The sequence below is a fragment of the Schistocerca americana genome, chromosome X (genome assembly GCF_021461395.2).
Source record: "Schistocerca americana isolate TAMUIC-IGC-003095 chromosome X, iqSchAmer2.1, whole genome shotgun sequence".
NCBI lineage: Eukaryota > Metazoa > Arthropoda > Insecta > Orthoptera > Acrididae > Schistocerca > Schistocerca americana.
Genome location: NC_060130.1, coordinates 934,100,992 through 934,117,140, shown reverse-complemented (window position 1 = coordinate 934,117,140; position 16,149 = coordinate 934,100,992). Strand labels below are relative to the sequence as shown.

The window sequence follows — 16,149 nt, the reverse complement described above, 5'->3', positions numbered from 1 at the left end:
TAGAATGGGACACTGTTGCTTTATGTCAGGCAACACTGCTGCTGATTGTGAAATGACTTGGTGAGTACCTAATTCTGAGAGAACAGCATAACACTGAAAAATTTAGTGAAGGTGTAAGTTCAGGAACATAGCAGACCTAGAAATTAGTGAATTAAAGAAAGAATGAGATGTTGATGGAGTGATTGATGTATGTGACATCATGAAAACTTGATGGGGAACTACGAAAACCAACTGCATTTGTTTTGCTTTTTAATATGTGAGGCATGTTTTTTAAGTAAGTACTGTTTTGAAATAAAAATAAAACAAGTAGACTTTTCTTAACAATTTTGTTTTTAGATGAAATCCTGTATTTTAATCTAGCTTTCTACATACACTGAGATGACACAAGTCATGGGATACCTGCTAATACCGTGTTGGACCTCCTTTTGCCAGCTGTAGTGCAGCAACTCAATGTGGCACAGACTCAAGAAGTTGTTGGAAGTCCCCTGCAGAAATATTGAGCTACACTGCCTCTACAACCATTCATAATTCTGAAAGTGTTGCTAGTCCAGGATTTTGACCTCTTGATTATGTCTCCTAAATGTTCGATGGGATTCATGTCAGGTGATCTAGGTGGCCAAACGATTCACTCAAATTGTCCAGAATTTTCTTCAGACCGACCATGAAAAACTGTGGCCCAGTAACATAGCACACTGTCAGCCACAAAAATTCCATTGTTATTTTGGGACATGAAGACCATGAATGGCTCCAAATAGCCTCCAAGTAGCTGAACATCCAGAGCACCCAGTCCATTCCATGCAAATACAAACAACACCATTATGGAGTCACCACCAGTTTTCACAGTGCCTTGTTGACCACTTGGGTCCATGGCTTCATCGGGACTGCACCACACTCAAACCCTACCATCACTCCTACCAACTGAAATTGGAACTCATCTGACAAGGCCATGGTTTTCCAGTCATCTAGGGTCCAACCAATATAGTCACAAGTCCACGAGAGGCACTGCAGGATACATTGTGATGTTAGCGTAGGCCATCATCTGTATAATTGCATATCACTATCCAATGACTTGTGACAGCTCAGTGTAATTCCCACCAATATTCAACGTGTTTACATTCATTTGTGAGTATTTGAAATGCCTCCTCTGATTGAGAATCCCGCCAGCTGTGGAATGCACATTGTGATTCATTTTCTTAAAGGCATGAAAGCAACTGAAATTCATCATCAGATCAGTGAACTGTATGGAGAAAACATTATGAGTGATGCTATAGTAGGGAAATTGGTGAGAGCTTTTAGAGATAGCCGTGTGAATGTGCACGAAGACGAATGAAGTGGGTGACCTCCAGTCAGTACTGACAATTTGGTGCAGAATTTGATGAAAAAGTGAGTGAGAACAGACACTTTAAGATTTTCATGTTATGTGATGAGTTTCTGCAAGTGGCAAGAAGTGTGCTTTTATGCAATTGTTGCCTAATCAGGGGGCAGATTTCTATGGGGATGGTATTCAGAAACTGGTTGTATGACATGATAAGTGAATTAATATTTGTGGCAATTACATAGAAAAGTAAATTAAAGTACAAGCTTTCATGTATAAGTAAAATTGCTAAGAAAAGTCTACTTGTTTTATTTTTATTTCGAAACAGTACTTACTTAAAAAAGTGTCTTTTATCTATTCTTCCCCGATATATCTAAGCATGGTTTATCATCTTAAAAGTGTGATTCTGCACACAAAATCCCTTAAGGTGTTTTTGATGCCAGTATTTTGCACACAGTGAGCTGTTATGTAAGGGGCAGGCAAATTGTAGAAATTGTAGCAAAGCAGCCCATGGGCCTAGCACTGCATGAATACCTTCACACTCTGTCGGACCCCCTCTGTTTAATAGGTGCTGCTCATGCATGGTTGTTTACATCTTTGGGTGGGTTTAGTGATGTCCCTGAAAAGTCAGATGGACTGTGTCTGTGATACAGTATCCACAGTCAATGTCTATCTTCAGGAGTTCTGGGGTCTGGGTTGATGAAAAACTTTTTTTGATGTGTATAGTTCAGTAATTATTGTCCTTTATGATGACATTTATACAGACACTGTGGGCTGTGAAGCCAGTCTCATGGAACCACAGATCCCATCATCCATTTTATCATCCATTTTAGGTTCCCCAACTCAGTAGAAGGTTAAGGGGAAAGTTGAAGAAAAAACCTTACTGCTAAGAGAGTTCCCTTTTTGTAGCATTAATGAATGGGTTCCTTGTGCTATTGTGCTAGGAAGATCCATGTACATATGTCTTTTGTGAAAACACATTTTAAACCTCTTTGTGCCCAAGTGCTAAGAGGCAGTACCCTCCATGACAAGGATGATCTCAGTGAAAATACAGTCCAAGGAGAAGTGATTGTGTTTGTAAATAACATATTCCATTTCTCTGTGTACCTGCGACTATAGACCTTCAAGCAGTTTCTGTTGAGATTCATGTGGACAAAGGACTACAGTATCCTCTCTGTGCCTGCTGTAACAAGAAGCATTGCATTATAAGATTTTCGAGACCCTTATAGTACAACTGAACTGGCCACTTCTCATAATAGAAGACTGTAAAGCACACAAAGGGTAAAGAGCCTTAGGATTTGTTTGCCCCAGGTGTCAAGGTTAAGAGAACCTCATGATGTCTCAGGAGCAGTACATTGCAACCATTGGAAACCATACATACTTCAGCTAGTGGATCATTCTCAGCCATATACCTCTCTTCCTACTCTCCTGCTCTCTTAGATTATGCTCAATTGTAAGTTCCAGTGACCATTTCCCACACTGGATTCACCTTCTGGACAGAGCAGTCTCCAAAAGCAAGCTGCTGAGAAAGAAGATCAGTAAAGTAAATTGGTCACAGCACAGCCAACTGACTGTTTTTGAACAGTGAGGCAGCATTCACAACTGGGTGGACCATACCATAAGCATGACCCATGATGCCATTGATTTATCCACCACTGAATCCTCAGCTCATGTTAGAAGGCTACATGTACCTTGGTGGAGCGATGAGTGCCACTCGGCTGTGTGGGCCAGCTGTGCAACTCTGCAGTAGTTTGAATACTAATCAACAGCAGAGAACCTTGTGGCCTTTCCAGTGACAAGGGTCAAATCTTGGCGTACAATCAATGGCACCAAATAAAGGCAATGTGAAATATTCTTGGACTCTATCAATTATTTCAGTTGTTTTGTATGGGAAACAATCAGTAGGATTTACAATAAATGGAGCTAAGCACCTATAGCAGCTGTGAGAGGAAGGGGTGTCTTCAAACAACACCTGGGGATATCACCTGCACTGCACAATGGCAGAGCACTTTACAAAGGTTAATGCCACTACTGGCTAGGATCCAGTATTCCACTGCAAACATGCAGAGGTATGGTTTGGATTTCAAATTCAACCATTCTGAGCCATGTTACAGCCCATTCTCCACATCAGAATTGGAATCACTCTTGGATGCTGTGTCTATCCTGACTGAATTCTATACAGCATGCTGCAATACTTGCAAATAGAATAATAGGAAATCCTCATAGAATGTTTCAGTTTGATGTAGCAGACAGACCAATTTCCTAGCTCATGGAGGGAGGCAATTTTTATTGTGACTCTCAAACCAGGGAGAGCTGAATATGACTCATTAGTTACAGATGTGTCACCTTAAGAAGCTGTGTAGGAAAGACCTTGGAGGGAATGATCAACTATCACTTGATCTGGACACCTGAGTCTAGGTAGCTCGTTAGTCAATGTCATAGCAGATTATGAATTGTTGCTCCACTGTTCACAATCTGGCCCTGCTGGAGGCAGCTATAAAACAGGGTTGTTGTTGTGGTCTTCAGTCCAAGGACTGGTTTGATGCAGCTCTTCATGCTACTCTATCTTGTGCAAGCCTCTTCATCTCGAATTAACTACTGCAACCTACATCCTTCTGAATCTGCTAAGTATAATCATCTCTTGGCCTCCCTCTGCAATCTTTACCCTCCATGCTTCCCTCCAATACTAAATTAGTGATCCCTTGATGCCTCAGAATGTGTCTTACCAACAGATCCCTTCTTCTAGTCAAGTTGTGTCACAAATTTCTGTTCTCCTGAGTTCTATTCAGTACCTCCTCATTAGTTACATGATCTACCAATCTAATCTTCAGCATTCTTCTGTAGCACCACATTTTGAAAGCTTTTATTCTCTTCTTGTCTAAACCGTTTATCATCCTCCGTGTTTCACTTCCATACATGGCTACACTTCATACAAATACTTTCAGAAAAGACTTCCTGACAAATCTATACTGGATGTTAACAAATTTCTCTTCTCCAGATATGCTTTCCTTGCCATTGCCAGTCTACATTTTATACCCTTGCTACTTCAACCATCATCAGTTATTTTGCTGCCCAGATAACAAAACTCATCTATGGCTTTAAGGGTCTCATTTCCTAATCTAATTCCCTCAGCATCACCTGATTTAATTTGACTACATTCCATTATCCACATTTTGCTTTTGTTTTTTATTCATCTTATATCCTCCATTCAAGACACTGTCCATTCCTTTCCACTGTGCTTTCAAGTCCTTTGCTGTCTCTGACAGAATTACAAAGTCATTGGCAAACCTCAAGGTTTTTATTTCTTCTCCCTGGATTTTAATTCCCAATCCAAATTTTTCTTTTGTTTCTTTTACTCCTTGCTCGATATACAGATTGAATAACATCAGGGATAGGCTACAACCCTGTCTCACTCCCTTCTCAACCACTGCTTCCCTTTCATGCCTCTCAACCCTTTTAACTGCCACACGGTTTCTGTACAAATTGTAAATAGCTTTTCACTCCTTGTATTTTATCTCTGCCACCTTCAGAATTTGAAAGAGAGTATTCCAGTCAACATTGTCAAAACTTTTCTCTAAGTCTCAAAGGCTATAAAGATAGGTTTGCCTTCCCTTAACCTACCTTCTAAGACAAGTTGTAGGGTCAGTATTGCCTCGCGTGTTCCTACATTTTTACGGAATTCAAACTGATCTTCCCCGAGGTCAGCTTCTACCAGTTTTTCCATTTGCCTGTAAAGAATTCATGCTAGTATTTTGCAACTGTGACTTATTAAACCAGTGGTTCAGCAATTTTCACACCTGTCAGCACCTCCTTTCTTTGAAATTGGAATTATTATATTCTCCTTGACGTCTGAGGGTATTTCACATGTCTCATACATCTTGCTCATCAGATGGAAGAGTTTTGTCATGGCTGGCTCTCCCAAGGCTACCAGTAGTTCTAATGGAATGTTGTCTGCTTCTGGGGCTTGTTTTGACTTACGTGTTTCATTGCTCTATTGAATTATTCATGCAGTATCATATCTCCCATTTTGTCTTCATCTAAATCTTCTTCCATTTCTGTAATATTGCCCTGAAGTACATTGCCCTTGTATAGACTCTCTATATACTTCTTCCACATTTCTCCTTTCTGTTCTTTGCTTAGGACTGGTTTTCCGCTTGAGCTCTTGATATTCATACAGGTGGTTCTCTTTCTCCAAAGGTCTCTTTAATTTTCCTGTAGGTGACAGCTATCTTACCGCTAGTGATACATGCTTACATTTGTCCCCTAGCCATTCCTGCCTAACCATTTTGCACTTCCTGTCAATCTCCTTCTTGAGACATTTGTATTCCTGTTTGCTGCTCCATTTACTACAGTTTTATACTTTCTCCTTTCATCAATTAAATTCAGTATCTCTTGTGTTATCCAATGATTTTTACTAGCCCTCATCTTTTTACCTACTTGATCCTCTGCTGCCTTCAATATTTCATCACTCAAAGCTACTCATTCATCTTCCTTTCCCCTGTTCTTGTCAATCACACCCTAATGCTCCCTCTAAAATTCTCTACAACCTCTGGTTCTATCAGTTTATCCAGGTCCCATCTCCTAAAATTCATACCTTTTTGCAGTTTCCTCAGTTTCTATCTTCAGTTCATAAATTGTAGTCAGAGTCCACATCTGCCCCTGTAAATGTCTTACAATTTAATATCTGATTCCTAAATCTCTGACTTACCATTATAAAGTAAATCTGAAATCTTCTGGTGTCTCCAGGTCTCTTCCACATGTACAATCTTCTTTCATACTTCTTAAACCAAGTGTTACCAGTGATTAAGTAATGCTCTGTACAAAATTCTACCAGGTGGCTTCCTCTTTCATTCCTTACCCCCAATTTATATTCACCTACCACTTTTCCTTCTCTTCCTACCGAATTCCAGTCCCTCATGACTATTAAATTTTCATTTCCCTTAACTATCTAAATAATTTATTTTATCTTATCATACATTTCTTCAGTCTCTTCATCATCTGCAGAGCTAGTTGGCATATAAACTTGGACTACTGTGGTAGACTTGGGCTTTGTGTCTACCTTCGCTGCAATAATGCATTCAGTATGCTGTTACTATTTTTTTATTCATTATTAAACCTACTCCTTCATTACCCCTATTTGATTTTGTATTTATAACACTGTCCTGCTGAGTAGTCCCTGCCCAGAGATCCAAATTGGCGACTATTTTACCTCTGAAATATTTTACCCCAGAGGACACCATCATCATTTAACCATACAGTAAAGCTGCATGCCCTCAGGAAAAATTATGCCTGTAGTTTCCCCTTGCTTTCAGCTATTTGCATTACCAGCACAGCAACACCGTTTTGGTTGATGTTACAAAGTCAGTTCAGTCAGGCATTCAGACTGCTGCCCCTGTAACTACTGGAAAGGCCGCTGTCCCTCTTCAGGAACCACACATTTGTCTGGCCTCTCAACAGATACTCGTCAGTTGTGGTTGCACCTACAGTTTGGCTATCTGTATCACTGAGGCATGCATCCCTCCACACAATGGCAAGGTTCATGGTTCACGAGGAAGGGGGGAGGGGGGGGGCGCAGGGTTACCTGCATGAAAAGTATTGTGTAGGAATATTTTATGAGTTAAGAAAGATGTACAACAATATTTGAAGGTGCAGTGTCCTAGGATATCTGCACCATTGAGATTCCATATCTATCTGCTGTATTCATTCAGTTCTTTGTTGGTGAAATTCTACCTGAAAATTTTGAGTAGGAGAAAGATGTCCCTCAATCACTTGTTTCAAGTGTTACCCTACTTACCATGACCATAAATAGTATGACAACCACAGTAAGGACTTGTGTGCAATGCTCTTTATTTATGGAAGGGTTGAAGTTTTGTTTCTCCATTGATCCTGTGACAGCAACTAGCCAGTTGCAATTCATAGGTAGTAGATTACAGATATGAGCTGCAGAAACAAGTTTTTACTTCTACACCAATAAATTTATATGTTTACTTTAATCATTCTTGTTATACTTTTCCCTTATGATATTTGCACATGAGAGGCACTGTTCTACGTTTGGAGATTCATTGAGGTTTCTAGATCTCATATTTGAAAAAGAACATGAAGACAAAGACACTGAAGGCACTGGACATCTTAAAGTGCCTTAGTCACTGGTCTAGGTGAGCGAACTAGATGTACTTCCTCCAGTTTCATGTGGGGCAGTTGCCAAAGGGTTAGAACTGAGTTCTACCCTGCTTACTGAGCAGGCTAAGGTTAATTTTGATTTGGTTTATAAAGAAAGGACTATATTACTTTTAAATTTGATATTGTACAATGTTTAAAATGACTATTGCAACTGTGTGGGTCAGTTAACACGTGGTTCAAAACCAAGGGACTCACTTGGCTGCTCCTTGGTTTTCCCCACATGTGTCCTCAAGGTATGTCTACATACAATTGTAACAGCACTAGAGAAGATGGGGTCATATTGTATTATATTTTTAGTGGCCCTTTAGATCATACATTGCACATCATGATATTGGACAAGCCAGAATGGGTGATATGATGGGAGCACTATCATGGCTGCGTTTAAGATATACTGTACATTGCTTCACATTGTGGGTATTAATCTGAGAGAAAATACATGGCCAAAATATAATTTTTTAATTACCTTTAAAGCTACTGTGCTTCACATAATGGGTAGTAATCTGAGAAAAGAAGGCATACTAAAGAATTCAGAACATGAATAATTAATAAATATTTAAAAAGAAGCCATACACAAAAATAAGTAAGGAATAATTGAACTGTGCAGACAGCACCATTATTAAATTACTCTGGTAGGTTAAAGGGTCTAAGATTTACAACCATAAAATTTATACTCATTTGTCCATTTACACACAGTCACATATATAACAGTAGTGGGTGAATTAATGTAGACATATGCCTCATGTTGTTCAGGCATGCTACTGCAGATCAGATTCCACGAATTCCTGTATGCATGCTGGAAAAGCAATGCTTTATTAGGAGTGATCTTGGATTTATTCTAAAATCCTTTAGCTGTCTGATTTTCTTTGTCAGTTTTGTGGGATGACTATACAGCTTTATTCACATTTATTTGACACCTTTTCTGTACAATTTTTTTTGAGAGGAGAACCAATCTTAATGAGTTTTTGATCTTGTATCATGGTGGTGCCAGTCTGAGTTCCTGCCAGTTTATTGATGTTTTCTTCATAAAATATAGTGGGTGGTTATAATCAAAGGGCAGCTACTCAATGGAGGTTAAGTGTGGGCTGTAATTGTCATATGGCAGTGAAACTTGATAGATATGCTAGTGCATTAATGCAGAACCAAATTACACGGTCCATTAATGCAGAACCAAATTACGCTGGAAAAAAATTGGGTCCAGTTGTGGCCATCAGGTGCAAATATGGTACTATATGCTGTCTGCATGACAGTATGACATCCACAGTGTCATTTGACAAGCCATAATGCAAGTTGAACAGTATCACTATTGAGAAGAGAGACCATGCACTGTTATTGAAACTGTTTTATACGAATGGCGGCAATTACAGTGGTACATTGAGAAATATCACTGACTCAAAGGTCTGAGGGGAGGCCCAATGCCATTAAATGATTTAAATAAAATATTAATGAAATTAAAAAACACAGGTCAGCTTGGTTGAAGGCAGCCTATCCCAGTAGGCATTATTGACAAGGTTGCTGCTGCTGTAGCTGACCATACAGAACAAGCCCTGGGTAGTGTTAGTGCTCATGCAGTGTCACAAGAATTGTCCATCCCATGGTCAACAGTCTGCAGTCTGTTTTACACTGGTACTCATACAACATCCAAACAGTGCAGCTCTGTTTTCATGCAAGATGAGCAACATCTTATCTCACTTGCCCAGTGAAAAGGCTGCTTAATTCAATCTTCCATGAATGTTTTATCTCCAGAGGTTTTCCAGACGCATGGCCTGCAAAAACACCTGATCTCAATCCATGTGACTTTTGGCTCTAGGAATATCTAACAGAACCATGGACATGTTCAGTCTCTACCTGATCTCAAGACCAGTATACAGGAACACATTGCTCAGATTCCACCAGAACTGCTGTGAGTAACTGTTGATGATGTCATTTTATGGATGCAGCATCTCATCAATGTCTCTGGTGCTCATACTAAACAACTTATGTAAGCAATGGTTAATAATAATATCAAAATGCCTTTATCACTTGTTTGACCTATTCTGACCATGTCCCATTCCTAATCCACTACATATGGAAACATTTCTATACATCTTTCTTGCAGTCACAGTGCCAGATTTTCACCTAGTGACCAAAACTGGAAATAATTTTTTTCCAGCTTAAATCAATTCCACATTAACACATTAGAACATCTACCAAGTTTTACTGCCATATGATAATTACAGCTCACACTTGACCACTTGGAGCAGCTGCACTTTAATTATAAGAACCTGGTATTTGGTCTAGTATGTATCAGTCTGGGAGGGTTAATGTACTTCGTTTCTTAAACAATCACTTAAAAATTTCTTTTTGCTGTTTGAGCAGTATTGTTCTGACTGCTTTTTTTTGTGAGCTCAAGCAACATTACTAACTCTGCACTTTTACCCCAAGAAATAATTTTATAAATGAGTATCAAATGATAAAGAGCGTAGTACATTGATATCAGAGTACTGACATTTGCTAAACTTTTTATTGATCTGACCATAAAAAACAATTTACTCATTTTGGTACTGGTTATTTCCATGTGGCCTTTGAATTTGAGTGTGTCATCATGGAATCTCCTATGAATTTGGTTTCATCGATAAATTCATTGTGGTTATCATCCAGTGATATAATAGGACCAGTGGAATTTTATTCTGAGCCATCTAATAGATTAGTCCCCCTGTTTTATTTTCATTATGAAGCAGTCAGTTTGATTTAAGCCATGAGTTTAGTTGGGCTGTACTTCTATTCACCAAAGTCTAGACTGGTTCTTTTGTGTTAGGTATGAGACTTGTGATGTCATCAGCAAAGAGAAAAGGTCTGTTGGTGGATAAGTTTAAGGGAAGGTCTTTTATGTAATATAAGGACAATAAGAAGCCTAAGACTGATCTGTGTGGAACCCTATGTACTTTTTGGTTTGTATACTTAAAAGTGCAGTACTGACAATTCCTCAAGTCTTGATCTTATTGACTTGAATTTTTTTTTTTCCTCAGTCTACGAGATAACTTTTAAACCAGTGTGGCTGTTTTACCTCATTCCATATGAATAAATCTGTTCCAAAGATGGTGTGATCAGTCAAGTCAAAAGCCTTTGTGAGATCAAGAAATATACATATTTCTGGTAGATTCTTTTCAACAAGACTAAGAGTAAAATCTAGTAATTCCTGCATTGTATCAGCTGTAGTTTTCTATCACTGGAAGCCAGACTGTTTAGGGGTCAAAATTTAACTGTTCCTTATGAGTGTATTTAGTCCGATGACACTGATGTATTCAAACATTTCACTGAATATTAAGAGTACTGAAATTGGGCTGTAGTTGCTAGTACCCTCTTTACTTCCTTTTTGTGTACTTTTACGACTTCAGCAGTTTTCAGTTTATGTGTAAATGTGCTATTCAGGAATGGGAAGTTTATAATGTAGGACAATGTTTTACTAATAAAACTGCTGCACTTATGGAGGAGGAAGCATGGGATTATATCTGGTCCCGTGAATTACTTTTCCTTTACTTTTGTTTGTATTATTTTTTCTATCTCTGCTTCAGATGTCAATGCAAAGAACAGTGAGTCAGTGCAAATATTTGGGTTGAGCTCTTGGGGGATGATTATTCTTGAGATCTGTGAGATTTTCAACTGTTTCTGTGAAGTTAGAGTTGAATTCATCACCTTTTTTTTATAACTGGAAAATAATCTCTCATTTACTTTTAGGTTAATGTTATGTGACAACTGTTTGTTTCAACCAGAGTTTGTATCAATAATTTTCCACGTGCATTTCCTTGTGTTGTAAGATGATTTGAGCAGATTACCATTTTGTAGCTTTTTGGATGGACTAGCTATGTTACTAAAGATCTTTTTATAGGTCATGGAGTACTTCTTATATTCTTCACTACTGCCAAATTTTGTTTTGCTCAGGGAGAAAATACCACTCTTTCTTTTAGCTGATATAATGATACTTGGGGTGATCCATTTGGGGGATTTCCTGCTGACACATATATTTATTGCTTTCAAAGGGTACTGGCAGTTAAAGTTATAGCAGAAAATATTCAAGAAAGCTTCAAAATTACTATCAACAGTTTGGAGCTGGTACACAGTCTGCCAATTTGCTCTTTTTGTGTATGGCTCAAAAAGTGTGCACATGGCTTTCACAAAAGTTTCTGCTTGGTGTTAGAATTTCTTGTGTTGAAGCTCACTCAAAGGCAAATTTCTCTGTATAATTAGTACTTTGAGGTCAGAAAATCCTCGGTTTACAGACCACAGAGTGCATTCAATGTTATTATAACAATGAAAATAATCCATTTTTGGCCATTTTTATCCAATTCAATGTTATTAGCTACTTGATTGAGACAACTTATACTATGATTTCTAAAAGTGATTGGAGATTTAAACATGAGTTCAAGAGTGTATCAATTAATTTTTTTTTTAAATTTAAGTAGTCGTTATCATCTAAGAGGAAATTTATATTAAAGTAGGCACAGATTTGGATACTACAAGATTTACTTTTTATTAGTTTCTCTGTCACTAATGCTAAATCCCTGTAGAAAATGACCATGTTGCCTGACGTTCATCTGTAAAGGGATATTACAAAAACACTGGAATCCATGATTCCATGCCAGGACCTGAAACACCGACACCACCAGTTCAATGCCAAACATTTCTTTGTCAGTGCTGTTGGAACTGTGTATGTCCAATACTAAGTCATTGATATTGTCTTTTTTTTTTAATATGTAACTCCTTCCATACTGGAAATTTGTTTTCAAAAAGTGAAATTCCAGTCTGTACTGCAGTAAGACAACACATTATATTTCAGAATACCTCATGTAGCACTCAGTACATCTAGCAATTCACAATTACTATTAATTAAGATTTTTGTTTCAATAACATTGTTCTTGAGCCCTTTTATATTATGAAAATTAATTTTTGGGTAACAGTTGTTAGAAATAAATGCATATTGTTGACAGATTTTTGATACTATCTTATTTACTACTGTTGACTCATGAGATTTTCTGGGAGTATTGCAGTACTCCAAATATCTTCCTTTTTGTAAGAGACCTTTAACCAACCTGCCTGTGCCACAATTACATCAGGTTTTCAGACAATACAAATGTGTTGATAAAAGGGAAGATCAGAGATGAGGTGCGGTATGAAACCAAAAAATATACCACATGCGTTATAGATACGAAAAACAGTCACAATTCATCTGCACACAATACAATAAAAGCATTAATTAACTGCATCTATGAAATTATTCATCAAACTGCAGTATGGATTCAGGTTTCTCCCCCTCAATCTCCTCCCTTCTCCCTCTGTCCATCTGCTCTTCCCCCTTTACCTGCCCATCTTCTCCCCCCTCTTTATCTATCCATCTACTCATCTTTCCTCTCTCTGTCCTCCTCCGCCCCCGTTCTCTGTCCATCACCCCATAATCAGCCCTACTGTTGCCCCATTGGAAGATTGGTGGTTTTTACCCCCACTGTATTTCTTTACAGATTTTTAAGTAAAATGTGTACCAAGTTTGGTTGAAATCAATCCAGGGGAATAGGTGAAGATATTGAAAATATATGTATGTGATGTATTCTGCATGCATGTATGTCTAATACTCTGCTGTTTTACACCATACAACTCCAGAGAGAATGTTAAACTCATCTGTGGTATTCAGCCATATGGCTTGATGTTAAGTTCCAAAACCCGTCAGTGAGATTATTGAATCACTGCGTTGCTCATTCTCGCCACGTGGTTGATACACTGAACAGCACAAACAAGTGACAAATTGCATATCATACTTTTAAAGTATTCCAGGTCAATTAAATAGAGGTAATAAATACAAATATGTTGTTACTGACATTTTTACATCACCTCTTCTCATCCACACCCCCATGCCTTGTGGTAGTGGGAAATCTTACTTTGACACTAATTTTAGACAAATAATAAGTCATGTAGCTAACAGATTTGTTTGAATTCCTCCAGTTGTTTCTGAGTTATGTTTCAGCATCACCCCTTTTTGTTTCCACCGCTATGGGCAGTAGCTATAGCTGGTTCTTAGTGCCATAGTGCTTGTTTCCAGATAGTAAGCAAGCAGTAGGCCTCTGCTTCTTTAAAGAAACTGTGTGTGAAGTTTTTTGCAAGTCACAGGCTGCTCTGATTTTCAAATACTTGATTAATATAGTCTGGGTATTTACTTCTTTCCCATACAAACTAGTTTGAGAGGGAGAACATTCTTAACCACCACAGTGCTTCTTTCTGTATAGCAAGTAACATGTGTACCAAATTTGATTGCAATTAATCCACTAGTTTAGGTGGAATGTTGAACATCATGCAGACAGTGGCCATTTATAACACTGAATGTACCTGCAAAAGCATTTCATTGTACAGCATATAGTACAAGAGATATGATGTCATAGACACTGAGATGTGTGAAAATCTATGTATGTACCTACATATATTTTTATAAGATATATAGGTAGGAGAAACCGGCTTATCAGCCAGCCACATATCCCTGAGTCTTTTGAGTGTTTTTGAACATATGACTATAATCTTTTATTCTTTTTCTGCTAATGTGAACATTCAGGTGTGTGTGGGAGAGATTTCGAAAGTGTGAATGAGTGTAGTATTCTTGAAGATTGTTTTTCAATAATTATTACTCTTTTAGAGATTTTAATCACATTCATCATGATTTATTTTAACAAGTATGCTGACAACCCCTTTGCTTAGTATCCTTATACTGTAAACACGCGTGTCAAATCACCAGTTATGACATAAATTGTGTGCTTGCAGTGAAAATGATGTTAATCACTCATTTAGAACATATAAGATAATTGTACAAAATATGCTTTCATACCTTGTGAAAAATAGGTGGAATGTTTTAGTTTTTTGTCAGTTTAATAGTTTTGTATAATTCATTGATTTCAGGCTGCCCTGGGAGAAAGCAATATGGGATTCGTCAACAACTCAATGAGTACGTCAACAGCAACTAGTCCAGAAAAGGTCCCATCACCAGCAACAGAACACAGGTATTTGTTTTTTTATATATAACTACATTAGTTAAAATGTATTTTGAAGCCATTTACACACAATTTCACTTTGCATTCACCATGAGCTAGCAGGTGGACACTCTTATCCACCTGCCTGGTAGAATACAAAAAAGCAATGCAATTGAACTGAAAATGTTGTTTCCCCTTTCAGGATTGAGAGAGAGAGAGAGAGAGAGAGAGAGAGAGAGAGAGAGAGAGAGAGAGAGAGAGAGAGTAGATATTTCATATTTTCCCTGCCAGTGTTTTCCTTATATTCTTATTGAATTGTTATTTGTTAATGCATTATACAGTGTTTTTCCTTCATTAGCTAAGCATAAATTTACCAAGTGTTTTATTCTTAACTTTGACTTATCTTGGCTGGACATTCAATCTATACTCACTTAAATATCTAAGCCATCAAATACAATTGGATCTAAGAGAAAATTAAAAGTCATACACTCATTAGAAATAATGCACGAGGGTGAATCAATCAATAAAACGCAATATTCTAAATGTTTGGGTGTTTGTGCTGATAAGAACGTTAACAGGAGGCCACATGTTGCAAACCATCTTAAGCTTCTGCAACTTTTGCACTAAGGATAATATCAGATTTTCCAGATGAAAATGCCAAAAAGTTAACTTACTTCTTCTATTTTCATTCAGTAATGTCTCATGGCTCCCTATTCAGGGGCAATTCATCATTGAGGAAAATTGTGATTGTTGAGCACAAGTGTGTATTGCCTCTTGTAGACTACTCTTTAAACAGTAGGGCATACTGACAACAGCCTCACTGTGTATGCATTGCCTTATGACGTTTGCTGTTAACAATCAATCACAGTTTGAAAACAGCAGTAACATTCATAAATATCGGTCTAAGACTAGAAAGAGAAATGATCTACATAATAGGTGATGTGAAAGAAGCATTGACCATAGTTATATATGTGTGTATGCATGTGTAAAAATAAAAAGTAAAACAAAAACTGAGGAAAGTTCATTGGATATTTTACTCTGAGAAGATGTATATTTATTTATTTGGTTCATTTTGACCCTTTAGGATCACACATAACTTGTTCAGAATGTCTTCTTCCATCCAAATACCTCTCCTTTCTCTTGCCACCCCTGGTTCTCTCTGCTTACATGATCTCCATTTTGATTCTGGTGTCAATCCACATATGATCTTCCACAGCATTCCAATAGATCGATCTATCCTGCTTATTCCAGTTGTTTCCCAGTCCCCCTGGCCTATTTCATCCATATGTTCACTATTAAGCAAGTTGTGTTCCATATCTTCTTAGCCATCCTCATGATGTGCCCACCAAAACTCAGTCTTCTCTTCCACATCATTCTTGAAATTGGTTGAACACTCTCATACAGCTCCTGCCTTGGTCTATGCATCCAGACTTCACATTTTTTGTGGCCTATATGTTTCTGAAGATCTTTTGTTCCTCCTCCTCCTCCTCCTCCAGATGAATAGAAGCTCTCTTGCCCAATGCGATACTCTCCATTGCATACAATGTGGTATGTTTGATTGTTGACATATAATGTCTCAGTTTGGTATTCCTGGACAGGTTTTTCTTTCTTTGTAGCATATTGTAGTATCTGCAGAGTTTAGGATGTGTCTGTTGTGCTCTAGTCAGTCTG

General features: G+C 37.9%; 1 protein-coding gene across 1 annotated transcript in view; it reads left to right on the top strand.

Moving 5' to 3' along the window:
• LOC124555068 (forkhead box protein P1) overlaps positions 1–16,149 on the top strand; it is a 714,894-nt gene that overhangs the window by 671,324 nt on the left and 27,421 nt on the right. The window contains exon 16 of the mRNA XM_047128852.1: positions 14,408–14,508. Coding sequence (XP_046984808.1) covers positions 14,408–14,508 — 101 coding nt within the window. The remainder of the gene's footprint in view (positions 1–14,407; positions 14,509–16,149) is intronic.